The sequence below is a fragment of the Oryzias latipes genome, chromosome 23 (genome assembly GCF_053564925.1).
Source record: "Oryzias latipes strain Hd-rR chromosome 23, Olatipes_Hd-rR_3.1".
Classification (NCBI taxonomy): Eukaryota; Metazoa; Chordata; class Actinopteri; order Beloniformes; family Adrianichthyidae; genus Oryzias; species Oryzias latipes.
In genome coordinates this window covers 3,852,312-3,868,808 of record NC_136259.1, presented here as the reverse complement: position 1 = coordinate 3,868,808, position 16,497 = coordinate 3,852,312, and the positions used below count along the sequence as shown (strand labels likewise).

Below are 16,497 nucleotides of genomic sequence, written 5' to 3'. Positions count from 1 at the left end.
ATAAATGAATGAATGGTTGGAGCTGGAAGTAAACCATTTTGTATGGATGACATCGCACTCACTCGGTTGTCAAGGCCGTGTCACACAGCCACTTCGTACATTTTGCACATTTTCAACATATAAAATATCGGTCTTTCTAGATACATGTGTGATGTCTGTAATTCAAGTGTTTCTTGCGTTCGTCATTTGTCGATGAGCGCAGATGTTCGTCGAGGGTTTCTGCCGACAGGTCTTTCAGTAAATTCAGCTCTTAGCTGTTCAAAATTTTGGGTCAGTTGCGAATAACGCAGTTTACGTCTATTTGACGTAGTTTATGCACAATTGTTATGTAAATCTTACACAATTCTGTGTGATTATTGGGAGATGCAAATGCAAATGTATAGCTTTACACGGCCGTTTCACGTATGTCTTAACAGACTTTTCACACATCTACCACCCATGTATAACTTTTAGATTGCGTATACAGCACACATATCACGTTCAAGTTAAATATTTGATGCGCGAATCATTAATGACTTGTATATGAACAGCGCAATAATCACACACGGTTCATGTTCTACGTTAATCTGCGTGTTCTTTGCGTGGTTTATTCGTACGTCTTTGTGGTTTCACCGTCGTTCATTCGTGATCCAACTGTGAAAATGTCACGTAAAGACCACAAACGTTTTCACGTTTTCCACGTGTTCCTGTATGACCAGTTTTCATCTGTGCAATATGCGCAAAATGTACGCAGTGGCTGCGTGACACGGCCTTCAGATAGAGTTGGTGGTCAGAGCTCATTCTGGGGAATGCCGTTCAGCAGAGGAACGGCTGTTGACTGTAATTTTTCCAGGTGTCGCTTTTTCCTTCAGTCTTTGGTTTGCTATAAAGACGGTTTCACGAAAAAGCAGACTAAACAAATAAAAGTATGAACATGATCATCATTTCCTGTTCAGTAGAACAAAGTCGACAGGATCACATTTGTGTGAAGCTTTAAAAATGGCTCCTATTGAAACTTTTTTATGTTTGGTCTTTATGTAAAGGGTGAAGAAAGGGAGTGTTGTGTCTTCTGGCCCAGTAAAGAGCAGCCTCTGCGGTGTGAGGGCTTCACTGTGTCTTACTCCAGAGAGGAGTTCATCCACGTTGGAAACGACGAGAGAGTCCTGGTGCAGGACTTCTCCGTTGAGTCCTCGCAGGTATCGCTTACACACATGGGTCTTTTGGCGACGTCTGGTTTGTCGTGTGGTGAAGCCTCCAGGTTTCTTCCCAGAATGACTACGTCCTGGACGTCCGGCAGTACAGCGCCCTCTGTTGGCCCAACCCAGACAGCTCCATCAGAGACTGCTTTGATCTGGTCAGCGTGGTCAGGGAGCACAGCAGACCCGCGCAAGGATCCGTACTAGTACACGACCCGTGAGTGTGGGACGAGTCTGATCGCTCGTTTGGTTCGTGGTTTGAGTCGTGGCTCGGAAGTTCGGTGTTTGAGTCGCACGATTGAATGACTTTGTGTTTGTGTGTGCAGTTTGGGGGGGGCTACATCAGGGCTGTTCTGTGCACTCACCACCCTCTTCAGCCAACTGGAGGAGGAGGGCTCAGTGGATGTCTACCAGGTGGCACGCATGACCAACCTCATGAGGCCCGGGGTTTTCAACGATGTCGTAAGTACCGCCGCAAAGTAGGAACAAGACGCAGAGAAGCTAGGTTCCACATAGAATCCGATTCGCAAGCCAGGGGCGTCCGGTTTCAGTGTTCGGTCAGACGCCATCGGAGGTCCTGCGGTCCCTTTTGAGCATCAGGTGTGGCACGGCGGTCTGCCAGCAGCATGGTTCGGGTGTCGCAGCTCAATTTGTCCAGTGTTTAGATAAATACAATTTGCCAAAACCAATTAAGAACTCAGATTTGGCCCGGGACGCTTTGATGATGTCATCAGTGGTTGGAGTCATAAACCAACATGGAGGAGCATCTGATCGTTCCCCTCCTGAACTTTATATTCTTTCCTTATTTGGTTAGAGATAATAAAATAAAAAGTTCTAATTTTATATTCCTATTTTTACTTTTTGCTTCCTCTGACTAATGGCAGCAAGTCAACAAACTGCGCCAAAGACAGATGCTGAAAGTGCTGTGATTCAGCTGCAGCTCCTGCAGTAGGTGGTGAACCTCAGGCTCTGTCCGAATTCCCGCCCTAACCCCTAACTACTACAAAACTAGATAGTGCGGCATTATGTAGTGCCCTGGATTTTAAAAGCAATTCAGACACCACGCTCACTGCTTTCTTTTTTTTTTTAAACGGCGGATATGATGTCATCGATTTCCCAAAGTTCAAATCTAATCAATATGACCATTTAGCGACGATTATTTATGAGTCCACTGTCTTCTGAAGATAAAAACATTGATGGTTTATAAAAAAATACATTTTTTTGGCCAAAATTGTTCCGACGCAATGCATTGTGGTCTATATTCGCCAATCTAGTAAGTATCGATGGACGCTGGTTTTTCGCAGAGACTTCTGGGAAATTTCTAGGGCACTTGATGTGGGAATTGGAGATTCGGACAGCTCTACAAAGTGTCGAACGCACTATTTAGTGCACCATTTAGTGCAGTGACGTGGGGTCAGACGAGGCAAGTCATAATCATAATAAAATAGAAAAAGGTAGTTTAAGTAAATATTATTTTCCACTGATCTTTGTTAAATATACATTTTCAGTCAACTCAACGTGTTTTCCACAGTTTCTGAGGTTAAAATCGCCAAATTTGAGTGTTGTGCGATCACAGATGGGGCGGAAACTCCGGGTGAGGCTCTGAACGCTGTGCCTCATGTCTGAAGGCAGGACTCCAGAGGAGTCGGTGCCTCACCAGCCAGCAACCTCACTGCACGCCACTGATTTAGTGAGTAGGGAAGGAATTCAGACACAACGCTACCGTACTGGGAGAGTCTCTGAATGATGTCATGGAGACGTGATAACCGACGCTTAGAGAGTTCTTTAAAATAAATAAACCTGATCTCTCAACATGTCTTCCATGCACTGGAATGAGATCTACACAGACTAAAAACATCTGGCGGTAGCTTGTCCCTCAAGCGTATGAAGACATTTTTGGACAAGTGAACCGGAGAGAGAGGCGGCAGACGCAAAATTTGAGGCATGTGAACGCAGCACTATGCCAGAGCTGCCGTTAACCTTCTCTTGCTTTCCCTGATCAGGAGCAGTACCAGTATCTGTACCAAGCCGTGCTGAGCCTGGTGAGCAGCCAGGAGGACCAGAGAGCCCTGCAGAGTCCAGAAACCAACGGGTCAGTTCCCCTGGGACAGTCCAACATCGCAGAGAGCCTGGAGTCGCTCATGTAGAGCCGCTCAAACTCTGCCACACTTAACACAGACATAGTGAGGTGAAGCTTTCAGTCAATGAGAGCTTTCATGTCCAGTATGTTTGTTCACTCAAAAATACCTGATAATGACTAAAACCTGTTACGTGTTTTTCTACAAATGTTTGCTCCGGTTCTAAGAAGAAGATTTCATTTCTTATTAGTTATTCTGCTTCATTCCTACTCTTGTAGATTAAGTTTTTATACCAACAAACAGAAAAAATGATTCAAACCGTGTTAGTGAGTGACCTGCACCACTTGTAAACAGACGTTTTACATCCTGGTAACTTCTGAATGTGCACAACGTGTTGAAGGAACTCTGTGTAACAATGACACCTGGTGGTTCAAACAGGTAGTGTGAAGCATTGGGGCTCCGCACTGCCTCTTTGGTTTGTAGGAAGGCAGAGTGGCCAAAACCTTTTACTCAACTGGACGTAAAACGTAGCGGACTGAATTCCTTTGGTCCTGACAAAAACTACACACCGGAAATTTGAAATGCTAACAGTTTGATTATTAACACTCAAAATAGCCATCGGTGGAATCAGTCCACCCAAATAAAAGTGGACTGGGAAGTAAGTAGACGGCCGTTTCTACAAAGTTACTGAAGTAAACGTCTTTTTAACTCATTACTACCCATTAATGTATTTTGTGAAATACGACTTTGACGGTATTGAATGGAAATTGGAATTCAGTTTGTCTGCATCAGCTGCTGTGTTCAAGTAAAGGTTATATAAGGATTTAGACGGGTTTCTAGCAATCAAACACAATAAAAATAAAATCATTTGACTTTTTCAGTCCTCTCTGGTTTGTCCCTCATCAAAACATGAAAACCTAGCAGCTCCATTATTGTCTGGTTTATTTGCTTAACTTGAAACCCTAACATGATTATTTTTGTTTCAAGGTTTTCATTTTAGAAATGTCACTGATCATATTTAGATTTTAGTGTTTTAAACCTTCATTTAGAATATTTTTCATGTTTGCTTGAAATCTTTTTGATTAAATTCAGTTGTCATTAAAATGAAAAAGAAAATCAAATAAATTGGGATTAATATCATTTATGTCAATCCTATCCAGATTAATTTGCTCAAACTTTATTTAAAAAACTTAAAAAGAAAGACAAACATAAAACATCTACTTTGTGGTCTTTTTTTTTGTTTTTTTGTTCCGATCTGCATTTGCTGGGATAATCTGTTGTTTTAGTAAAGCAAAAAGAGGCTTTTCCAGAACCGAACTGAAACTTATTCGGAATAACTGCCGTCATTTTCAGACATCAGTCCAGCAGAGATGTTCAAGTTTTTCCTAAAGCCAATTCAGAAGACCTGTGGAAGGATTTTAGTTGAGTCATTTTATTTACTTTTACTGTAATTGTCACATGTCATTGTCTTTGAAACTGTTTTTTAAAAACTCAGTGAACTTCTCCAACCTCGCTTTTGGTGATATTTTTAAAAAAGTGGGTAAAAATCTCATTTCTTCTTTAGAGTTTTTGCTAAAACTTTCTGATTTTTAGGCAAATTTCCAACTTTTTTTTTCAAAAAACATCTAAAAAAGAAAATGTAGATTAGCTGTGTATAAACAGTCATTTTACCAAACTGTGTAGCCCACATAGACCAGGCCTTTATGCTCGTCACGTGACCCTTTTTAAAATTCATATTTCACCATCAAAATCATTTTTAGCGTCATGTTTTGGTGTCCTTGCCAGTGCCTTTTTCTAAATCCTGTTATTGTGCTAAAATCAACTCAATCAAGCCTCCAAATATGGACTTGCAGAGGTTGTTGGTAAAAAAATCCATCAGGCTCAGATGGACATGCTGAGGTTCAATGCCTTTTCTACCACTGCAACCCTGGAGTACCAGCAGGCGCGTGGAAGAGGGCGCCGTCTTTTTCTGACACTAGAGAGGATCAGACAGATTTTTTTTATTTTATCTTTAACTGTTTAATTTTTTTTTAAATAAAAACCCAGAGGTTCAGAAATGGAAGTGGAATCAGCGGCTAAAGCCTCCATCGGCGCTGCCAGGTTCTGGCACGGCCGACATGTTTTCATCGGGTTGTCATGACAACACAACAGATTTAGGTCAAGTTCAATGACCTTCTTTAGTGTCCTTGAAGTAAAAATGTTACTCTGCCCGTTTGGGCTCAAAGCTGAGAAAAGCAGCTTTGGGCTGAAATGTAATTTTTGTTGTAGCCCTTGTGCTATCCGCGGCACGTTAACGTTTGGGGTGGGGTCATCTGGACCCCACAAGATAGCACAAGGGTTAACACTGAAGCTACAGCTCTGGTGAAAGGGTTAACAGTAATGGGAAAAGGGGCGGGGCTGTGCGATTTGAACATAATAGTTTTTATAGTTGCATTTTGCATCTGGGCCTTCAGGACGAACATGAATCCTGCGTCCGTTCTTTGGTTGGGGCTTGTAGGCGGGGCTTCAAGGTAAAGTGGTAGAAATGGGCTTGTTCCTGTAGAGTACCGACACTGGAACCAAACAGTTTTAAAAATGCATGTTTTCTTTTCTTTTTAAAGTAAGCAAAACTATTTTAAAATAGCAGATGAATTATGACTGTTGTCACTTGTGAAAGCGTCCCTGTGGAGGAGCGCTCTGTGGGTCCACAGCTGGGGTTCGAACCCGTTTCACTGGAAATAACCCAGAACACTCGGAAGGCATAACTACTGTATGTTAATAATGTACCTACAGACCTTTTCTATTTTACAATAAGAGTTGATTTTTCTAGTCCTTTCCACACAAAGCTGTGGCTTCTTTCTGAACTGAATGTTCTGGAAGACGTTTGTATCTCAGCAGCTTCATGTGGAGTCCTTCATTTTAAAGCTGGTGCCGTGTTTCTACAGAGAGCAACTAGATTAAAGATTTCCTTCCAACCTGCGTGTCTCCGTTTCTGCTGCTTCTACAGACTAAATGTAAAAAAACATTTAGTCTCTTTTTCAAGAATGGCCCAAAAAGCCACTAAACTGTTTTTTTGTTGTGTTAGAACAGAAACTTTTGTAAACTGAAAACCACAGTTGTGCTGCAGCAACAGGAATACTCCCATCCCTGTCTTCCTGAGTGAGTAGTAGGTACATTCAGAGTCCTGCAGCGACACAAAAACCCTTTTTTTGTGCTATAAATGTACATTTATCTGCTCAGAACTGCATCTTGGTACCAGAAAAGAAGAACTTTCCGAATGTGGCGGTCATGCGGTTACAACCACAGACTGGCATAAATGGAAATTCAGCCGGATGCTGTCTTACAAAGAAACAAATACATTTAAAAAAAAAATTAAGTCTAAACTCGTTTTAAATATGAGTTGGTGCTAAACAGTAAATAACTAATGAAATGTCCATTTTTGATTTATATTGAGTAATTAACAAAGGACCCACAATAGGGCTTTGAGGTACACCGTTTTGAAATGCAGAGAAGGTTCCTCAGCAAGTTTGTGTTCTGTCTCAGAGAAACTCATGTCTGACAGTTCATGTAAAACGTTTCACCTAAACATCATGCTAATCGTAGCATGAAGAGGCAGTTCTTACACGGAAAGGGGTGAGAAATGTTAAAGTTTTAGTTTGCAAACGGAACTGATTACAGTTGATGCTTAGTGGTTCTTAGCTTCTTCCAATGTAATGGAGACCACATTTTGCCCAAAGTATTCTCACATTCATGTTCTTGAGTATCAGCTCAAACTTAAATGCTGAATATAAAGAGCAAAGCTAAAGTAATTCACAAAGGGCATAGAATAGAGCCTTGCGGTACACCTTCATGAGCGAGCAAAACTGTAGAAACCTTCTGTTCTTTAAAAGTCAATTCATGTGATCAGATTCATAAAAAACACAATAAAGGTGCCGTTGCACTCGAATCATTTGTTTATTGTTTTTCTTGTAATACACGTTTATATCGTCTCCCCTTGATTGACCTGTACAACTTTATAGGCAAGTCCAAGAACTCAAAGCAACACCAAGACCAAAGATCACACCAAGCCAAAAAATATATATATTTCTACATAATCATATTTATATTTGTCATTACTCGTCATACTGTAGCAGTCACAGAAGATAAAGTGTTTATAGTGCATTAAGAATAAACCTTTTTACATAGTGAGAATGCGAGTGCTCGCTCGGCCTTTACGTTAGCTTCCTTTCAATGAAACTTCATGTGGATGTATTCAAAGTGAATGGGCTCATCTTTTTAAATAAGTCTTATGCAGGACCTGATGAGTGTAGTTGTGTTTATAAAAATCTGGTGGATGTCTTTGAATGCATCACACGGTGTCCGTAATAATGTTGGGAGACCGGGATCCACTCAAAGGGAAGCGATAAAAACCTTCTCAATATGTTAAAAAAAATTATATATATATATATATGTGTATATATATATATATATTTTTTTTTATACATTTTTTTTTGCCTCTATTGGAACAAAAGTTTTTTTAAATAATTTCCCTGGAGGTCACAGTTGGTCAAGGCTGCAGGTATCCACCAATCACATTAAGGTTTAGTTGCCGCTACTTTTTTTCTGACTCCTACAGATGATCGATGCCAACCTCAGCGAGAAACCTTCACTAACTGTTGAGATTGACGGTTCTCAGTTACCCATAAGGCCTGAAGGCAGCAAAACATGGGCGGAGCCAAACATCAGAGGAAGGTGTTGGCTGTTGTTTTTTTTTTAAAGCCACTTGAATGCAGCACTGCTGGGAAAAATATGGCACAGAAGTGAAACCTAAAGTCTTATGAAGGTGATTAAAAATGACTTTCTTTGTAGAAATTCCCAAATAAAGGCGGCTGCTCGCCTTCTCTTTCGAGGCGCTGACCTGCACTGTAGCAACAGCAGGACACTTTGAATTCAAACTGACTTGAAGAGTAACACTGACTGTGAACAGAAATGTTGCTTTTGTCTGCAGGAAGACGGGGAGCTGTACCTTTAATGTGAAAAACACCAGCAGCTTCTTAGTTAAGGTGAAGGAAACCATGTGTTAACTTACTGCACGCTACGTGAGCAAATACACAAAAGCAAAGGTAAAGTGTGTATATATTAGTGTGCCATGACACTGAACTCAAACACAAGTAAAACAGGCAAGAATAGAAATCGATTTAAACGTCCTGAACATATACGATTTAGTGAAAATGGCTACTTTGGCTACAGCACCAGAACCTCCACCTGATTCAAGCATAAGAAGAGAAGCTGAGAGGAATCAGAATCTCTTCGTTTTTACTGTCACGTTGCCGGAAAACGGTTGGGAAGTGTTTGAGTTCCTGCATCTTTGAAACGCCCCTGCAGCACCTCACATGTGAGACGAAGGGAAGCCTCTCTTTCCAAAGGCGCCGGGTCCTCCTGGAGATGTAACAGAACTCTTCTCCTCTGCCAGGCTCCTTTAGGGACTAGAACCGGAGGGAGGGAAGCGGCTGCAGCCTCTGAGCGTCGTCTCAGACGCCTCAGTTTCCCTGACAGCCCTGCTGGACGGAGAAGGCAGAGTCAGGAGCAGCAGAGGCGTGGCGGGCGCGTCCGCTAGCGCGTCCTCCTTACAGAGTTGGCCCGTTTGCGTTTCCAGCAGTCCGGGTTGAGCCTCTTCTGCTCCTCCGCCAGCGCTTTGGCCTGGAGCGTGAAGGCGCGGCGCTCCTCGCTTCGCATCTTCTTCCACCTCTCGCCGAGGAGGACGCTGATGGCTCTGCGACGCAGACACACGTTAGCTGGGAGCCCCGCCCACTGAGTCCCGGGAGGACGCCAACACACCTGTTGTCTTTGCCCGGGAACATCTGCGTGTATTCCACGCGGAACCTCTTGGCGAACAGCATGAAGGCGTTCATTGGCCGCTTGCACCTAGTGGGCGGGGGGTTGCAGCCGCCGTGGGCTCTGACAGGCTGGTTTTTGGCTGGTTTTGGAGGACTGGAGCGGGAACGGCGATTACTGTGGACATCTGAAAGCAGAAACAACGTTAGACAGCAGGACCATCTGCTGACTTCATGATGGTTTGTTCCCCAAACGGTCAAAATCCATCATCGTATTCAGACAGTAGGCACTCTGGTCGACCCTTTAACAGCTCCGGTATTTGACCTTCTATCAACCATTGACACAATTAAGTAATTAAGATTATTTAGCAGAGAAAGGCAGCTTGGCGATGTTAACCCACAAACCCTCAAAGATGACGGGTTATTTTACTGTCGCTGGTGACATTTCGTAACCCTTGTGCTATCCCTACGTTGGAAGTAGGGTCGTCTGGACCCCACAAGATAGCACAAGGGTTAAGCAAGCTGCAACTTGGAAGTCAAAGATTTCCTGCTTGGTCAGAAGACATTTCCAATTTAGGATCACCAATGAGTTTAATGAATCTAACGACAGGAATCTGTACCCAGATTGTTAGCATGCTGTCTTAACTGTGAAGGTGGAGCGTTTGTAAACCGGTTTTTGGAGAAAGCCACCTGGCAGCTGTTGAGATGATCCACCTCTAAATCCTTTAGCTATCTCACAAATATAAAAGCCGTGCATTGAGGCGTACAACCGTGAGTGGCGCCTCCGTCGGGAGAAGCAGCTCCCCCGCTGGACTGGGAGGCCCGCCGGCGTCTGGCCATGCTGCTCAACACGTAGACCGCAGACGAGTCCAGAGGAGTGAAGTCATAACTGCCAGAGACACGAAGATACAACAGTACTGGATCAATGCATGTGTGGAAGCACCAAACACACGCATGAAGTAAACTCAACTGAACAAAGACAGACCATGTGACTGAAGTTCTCAGAGAAGCAAACATCACAATCACCTCTTAAAGGTGTCAAAGACCATGGACTCCCCCGTGTGTTTGGCATCTCGGTGTCCAGGAGGCAGGCACGTGTCTCCTACTTCCATTTCATAACACGGAATCCCATGATGCACCACGGTTAAGCTCGGGTAGAAAGAGGACCACCCTGACAAAAGGAGGAGGGGTTAACGGGCGGGAAAGGCAGACTGAGGATCTTCACTGCAACTCCGACCGCACCTTTGCTTTTGATGTAGAAAGGGTGGTCCAGGGGGCAGCGCACTGTGACAGGGGTGTGGCCGAAGACGCCGGGGTCAAAGGTCAGCTGGAGCACAGTCTGACCCGACAGCACCGTCTCTGCGTGCTCCATCAGCTGCAGGCCCTCCGAGCCGTAACTCTGCACGGACCGTGAAATGCAATCAGGAGATGTCGTGCTCGCTGCAACCGCGGCTCAGAAGGCTTCTGCACTACCTTCAGAAAGTCGGACAACTCTTCATCAGTACGCTGTCGCTCTGCAGACTCCAGGTCTTCGACGTCCTGCCACTCCACGTTCACGCCGCTATGAAAACGCAGACGACTTCCTGAAAGCAAAACCAAGAATGTTTTAGGTCTGATTTTCAGAACACAGAGTGATTCACGATGGTAAAAATGAAACCAAGATCCCCGTCCATCAGACTCTAAAGAAACAAAACATTCAACGGAATCAAACAAAGACAAAGGATTCCAGCTTTTTAGAGACTCGACTCAACCAATCATGTGCGAGGACAGGAGGAGGGCGGTCCTTAAGGTCCTGAAGAGCGAGATTCACCTGTTTTGAAATGAGTTTTAGGAAAGCTTTTACAAGCTTGAACATCTTAGTGATTGAGCTTCATGAAAGCTGCCAATACAAGCATAGAAAAGGGAATCATAAAACAGAAGCTTTTATTTTGAAATCTGACTGGGACCCCGTGTAAAGCAGAGTCCTTCTGTTGGCTCCAGGTGGAAACGTTTCAGACGAGCTGGAGATGCGTTTTATTGCATCTTGAAGAGGAAACAAATCCACTTCCTGTTCAAATTCATTTGGACATTTGACCTGGAACCCACTCAGTTCACAAAGAAACCACCAGATGGCGATATTTACAAGTCAGAAGAAGATCATGCAGCTACACTTTCTAACAGAAAACTGGCTGCAACTATTTCCATTATACAATTGCAAATGATACTCTTATGTTTCAGATTTCAGAGTGAAATTTCATTCAAACAGTAAATGGCAATTTGATTGACAGGTGAGTAAAAATCTCATATAATTATTGCCTTAACAAAACGTACCTGCCTCTTCTGTCGATCAATTTGTGTTTATGAAAGAATTGGGATTGAATATGATGCTCTGATGGGTAATGGGGGGGGGCATCTGTGAAAGGTGAACCCTGCTTTTAGGCCCCACTGACCCCCGTGACCCTGACCGGGACTGAGCGGGTGTAGCTGATGAATGGATGTGAGGACAGGCGGTTGTCACGGTTTCATATGCTGGATGTTTGATTCCGGTCCAGCCGCAGCGTGTCCTCTTTGGATCCTACCACTCCACCGGCTGGAACTTACCTGGATCAGGTGAGTTTTACCAATGACAAGGGAGGAAGGAACACAAGTAAAACTGCAGACCCACTCTGATGAAAATGCTGTTTTTCACGCGTCAATCATAATTAAAGGACCAATAGATCAAAGATGATGGGAGGGGGACTTTAAGTATGTGGACTGGACGCCTCTGTGTCTGAAATATAGTCCGTTTGGTTAAAACGAACAGCTTAAAGCAACTTTTAGAGCCAAACATGTTATTGATAAATGAACCAAAAAGAAAATCTTCAGAATAAATGAGAACTAAAGCTGCTTTGAGGATCTCCCTACCTTTGAGGAAACAATGCCAGGAGGTGGGCGGCCAGGAGAAACTCCAGCCCATGTCTTCATCGTCAGACAGAGAGGACCAGGCGGACACAGCAGAGCTGCACTCGCTGCTCGTCTGCAAAGTCAGGGAGACGCCAAATCAGGAAGTCCACACCTAAGTGGATCATGAGCCGACCACAGCCTGCGGTCACCAAAAGAAGCACTGGGTGGACGATAAAAGTGGAGGTACCCTGCTGCGCCTGCGCTCTCTGCCGTGAGCTCTAGAGGGCGACGTGGTGCCACTCTGCAGAGCAGGAGGGGGCCGGGCGTAGGAGTGCAGGTCGCTGCTGGTGCTCGGGATGCAGGCGGAGGAGGAGCTGGAAGCGACAAGTGATGCGATAAAAATGGAAACCGTGAACGTTCACACAATGTTTTTTTAAAGATCTTGTATGCGTGAGTCCTTCAGCAGATCTGCAGAAGAGCTGGTCAGAGCGTCACTCGGTTTCATCATCAACAACACTTTTATCTGTGCGTCTGGTTTTAAAACGGCCCCCACAGAAGATCCTGTTACTGCCTCCACATTTAAAGCTAAACGAGCTCCACGCTGATTTTCACCAACTCTCCTTCATGCTCAGCCTCTGAGTGTCGGCGCCGTGGCGCCCACAGACCTGCCGCCAGGGGGCTCCTGCAGCAGCGGGCTCTGAGGTCCCGTGGCGATGTGAGCCAGCTGGGTGAGCCAGAGCGTCTCTGGAGGGTGGGAGCTGGGGCGCTCCTGGTGCGACACGCCTACATCCACCTTAAAAACGGGCGGAGCTGCCGGTTCCTCTCGGACCTCCTGTAGATCCGGCAAGTCGTCTGCGCGGGAAAATAAAGAGAAATGAAAACTACACGCAACTTTCTGTGGCAACTAGATGGAAGTGCTGCCCCCAACAGAAACAAGACAAATACTGCCTGTGATTAGATCAGCTCTTTTTCCCAATTTGACTTTGACATTTTCAGCCGTAACCTATTATTTGACTGTTAGGACCTTTACACACTAGATAATCCACAGGTCTGACTTCAAAAACCCACGTTTTCACTAACACTCCAGTCCAAAGCTCTCTGTTTTACACAGCATTAGCATTTTATGCTGCTTTACTATCCACCAAATATTGGAAAAAGACAAGAATCTGTACTGAAAGGAAAATCAGGAAACGATGTTTGTCCAGTTAAGATCAGTGATGTTTGCCGTTTGGTTTGTCTGTCTGTCAAGAGGGAGTCCAGTGGCTCACCAAAAACTCTCACTTCAGCAGTGTGACAACACCAAAAGTGTAAATCCTTCTAAGCGCATTTAACGACAACAACAACAGAAGGAAAGATGATAATGCTTTAGAGACAAACGAGAGAAAATTAGGAGTAAAAAGAGTGGGTCCTAAAGCGGAACCCTGTGGGACACCACACACAAAAAAAACAGTCAGATAAGCAAAAAAAAAAAGTTCCTTTTTCATAGTAATACCATATTCCATGTAAGAGTCACTGGTGGGGAGGCCGGGGGAGGAGGGGAAGTGTTCATCACAGCGCAGTGGGTCATGTGACTGGTCTTTATCCGTCGTCATTCCTGAAAGACAAAAGAAATACGTGGATGGAGGGGCTTTCAGAAATGCAACAATAAAGCAAAACTGTTTAAAAACACTTTTTTAAATTCTCAAACTCTAAAGGGGATTATTGCCCGTTTTTAAATTAACCGCATCAACAGCTATAAAAAGCAAAAAAGGTCACAGAAACTACATTTTGTTTTATTTATCTTTAGTTTTCTAAATTATGTCAAATCAGACTTATTTCATGCCTGGGTTTATTCTATTTATTGAAGATTGTTTGACTTAACTTGATGTTTTCACCCTTAAAATTACAAACCGGCTGGAAGTAAATTTCATTTACCCCAAATTTTGTAAGACTTTATAAACAACTAATAATCAATAAAGCCATTGATCACATGACTTGTTGGGTTGTATGAGGGCCATTTTTTTAGCCAGGTACTTGTTGTCCAACATGATGACATAACTAACCCTTTAATACTGGAGCTATTGCAGGGGGCGCAACCTACCCAATGACCTTTGAACTGTTTATGTGATCAATGGAAGCCCAAACCTCCTTTTCTCAGCTTCAGAATTTGTCGGAATGAAAACTTTTTGTTTTCCAAAAGTTGGTAAATTAGCAAATCTGTTTAGCTCAAGTAATGCTAGTTAACCCCTTCGTGCCACATGTTGCTAACTCGGAATGACCAATCAATCCAGGACTGTTGCACCTTGAAAGGAAAATATTAAATAATAAATAAATTTAAAAAAATATATATATATATATATATATATATATATATATATATATATATATATATATATGTGTGTGTGTGTGTGTGTGTATATATATATAAATTCTTGAATTGGGTTCATTTGAACTAGAGGTGACCTGCATGTCTAATGAGCCACATGGTGGTCAGCTGTTAATCAACACTTTTCTTTTTAAACTGGCTTCAACGCGGAAGTGGAAAGGGCTAATTGAGACAGCAGTGTGGAGTTTGGTGTGTTACCCAAAGACACTTTGAACCTGCAGAAAATCCAGACAGAAGTAATACTCCACCCTCCTCCTCCAACATGGTTTAGACTTCTCCTGGTTAGGAAATATTGACCTCTGACCTATCAAAGCCAGTTAGTCTCTCACAAAACGTTAAACTGGCTCAATTGTGAGATTGAAAAGTTACTCTCACTGAGCCCACATGCTCCAGTGATGTGGTCATGTGCTCCCTATTCACCACAATTTGATGCAATTTTGAGCTCTAATTTTGTGTCTATATGTCGTCCAGCATGATAAAAAAATGCCGTAAGAACATGTTGAAAGGACCACTTTTACCCCTGTGCTCGTCTCTCAGCTGGACCTCCTGCATGGCGTGGTATTTGGGCTCGCTCGACGGCATGGCTGGAGTTACCACCTTCCACACCATCATGTCCTGGAACTGAAACATTCATCTGTTTAACACACTTTTAAAAAGTGTCAACCTGTATGAAAACTCACAGAGTTGGCATCTCATTTAAATGATTTTAAATGGAGTTGAGTAAAAGTTAGATTTTTATCAAGGATAAAAAAACACAAATCAATCATCATCAGTTCATTTAGAAAACACAGCTAAAGTAGGAAGATTCTTCTGTTATCTTATCTTACTCATAATTTTCTTGTCATGTGACCTGTCTTGTTTATAAACTTTCAGGACAGCTGCGCATGCGTACTAAGGCCCCATTCATTCAATGCTAAAAAAGAGCGATAATGACACGATCTAACAGAGTGTCGAAAACAAGTTGAAAACCCCCGAAATAAACCGTCATACGTGAAAAAAGAGTCCAAACAGCAACTTTACGCTCATTTTTATATCGTTAAACTTTGAACATGTTGTACAACTTTGTTAAAAGCGGGGATTGGAAAGGGAAACAAAAAAGAAAAAGAGGACAAAAAAATGTCGCCTCGACCAAAACGGGCACGAGCGTCTACTGTTGAACGTTTTCGGTCGAGAGAATGTCACGCACGACACGGGGGGATGCCGTGTATTCGCGTGAAACGGAGACGGTCCATCGTATTGCGCAAAAAGGCCGAGACAACAAAAACGTCTCACGTCAACAAAGAAGAAGAAAAGCGGGGCGCGAGCCGCGAAACTGTCTTTCCCACGCAAATCAAACGTTGACACCTCCACGCCTTCACTCCTGGGTCAAGTTTGAACAAATATGGCACCAAACGTGACGGAAATTAAGAGTATCGACGCTGTAAAAACTATAAATAATTTCAATGAACTTTTCTCAACTCACCAACACAGTCGCCTTCCACGGAAAAGGGGGGCTGGTGTAAACACCGTGTTCCGAGCTCTCCTATTGGTCAGAAGGGATGTCAATCAAAAGCTTCTCTGGTTCCTGTTGGCCCGTCGGTAAAAAAAAGTGAAAAATAGCTGTCTTATGCATCACAACAATGACACACAGGGTGGGTTGATTTAAAGGATGAGCAATTAAGGGCAGAACATACCGACACCAAAGATAAACATTTTAATTCATTTTAAAACTTATGCTAATTTTTAACACAAACAAGCACAACAAAAACAAGTAGGTTTAGAAAAAGACAAGCTATAAAGTCGCTCCCCTGACGCACATATTTGTGAGTAAATACACTTAATTTGTACTTTCCTTTTAGTTTCTGTTCTAGTACCGTGTTTAAATTTTTACTTCCTTTTCTACTTAACTCTTATAATTGTATTGCCCTCTGTTGGTCACAATGTAAGACGTAAAAGAAACAAACAAATAAAGCAAATTATTATAGGTATGTAAACAGAAATAAAAGACCCTATATAAAGTAAATTATTGATTTTTCCTCACACAGAACCACAACACAGCTTAAAGACAAAAAGAAGTGCTTGAACTGATTATAACTCTTGTTTTCAAACCATGATTGACAAAAGAAAAGCACCACATTTACGACAGTTTCAGGTTTTTTAGACATGTACTATTACAAAAACTGGGGAAAAAATTACAATATAATTTTGTTGGAGTATTTAAGTGACACTTACACAATCACTGTTGC

General features: G+C 42.9%; 2 protein-coding genes across 11 annotated transcripts in view; one reads left to right on the top strand and one right to left on the bottom strand.

Moving 5' to 3' along the window:
• Positions 1 to 4,133, top strand: part of ptprz1b (protein tyrosine phosphatase receptor type Z1b) — a 111,935-nt gene extending 107,802 nt beyond the window's left edge. For all 5 annotated transcript variants that reach the window (XM_023952148.2, XM_023952147.2, XM_023952146.2 and 2 more), the window contains 4 exons: positions 1,023 to 1,175; positions 1,250 to 1,392; positions 1,502 to 1,637; positions 3,179 to 4,133. In XM_023952148.2, the coding sequence (XP_023807916.1) occupies positions 1,023 to 1,175; positions 1,250 to 1,392; positions 1,502 to 1,637; positions 3,179 to 3,322 (576 nt within the window). In that variant the 3' untranslated portion in view covers positions 3,323 to 4,133. The remainder of the gene's footprint in view (positions 1 to 1,022; positions 1,176 to 1,249; positions 1,393 to 1,501; positions 1,638 to 3,178) is intronic.
• Positions 4,134 to 7,162: 3,029 nt separating this feature from the next.
• On the bottom strand, positions 7,163 to 15,851 carry LOC101174064 (HMG box-containing protein 1). 6 transcript variants are annotated; one of them, XM_011490880.4, is made up of 13 exons: positions 15,735 to 15,851; positions 14,791 to 14,893; positions 13,400 to 13,501; positions 12,573 to 12,759; positions 12,155 to 12,281; positions 11,929 to 12,040; positions 10,519 to 10,628; positions 10,288 to 10,444; positions 10,072 to 10,216; positions 9,813 to 9,934; positions 9,050 to 9,233; positions 8,843 to 8,984; positions 7,163 to 8,772 (listed from the first exon to the last, which is right to left on the bottom strand). In XM_011490880.4, the coding sequence occupies exons 2-13, from the start codon at positions 14,882 to 14,884 to the stop codon at positions 8,752 to 8,754; spliced, it is 1,503 nt and encodes a 500-aa protein (XP_011489182.1). In that variant the 5' UTR covers positions 14,885 to 14,893; positions 15,735 to 15,851; the 3' UTR covers positions 7,163 to 8,751. The 6 variants fall into 6 exon arrangements, with proteins under 6 accessions (XP_011489182.1, XP_023807919.1, XP_023807920.1 ...); XM_023952151.2 differs by having other exon boundaries at positions 7,163 to 8,769; positions 15,735 to 15,836; XM_023952152.2 differs by having other exon boundaries at positions 9,816 to 9,934; positions 15,735 to 15,836.
• Positions 15,852 to 16,497: the final 646 nt, after the last annotated feature.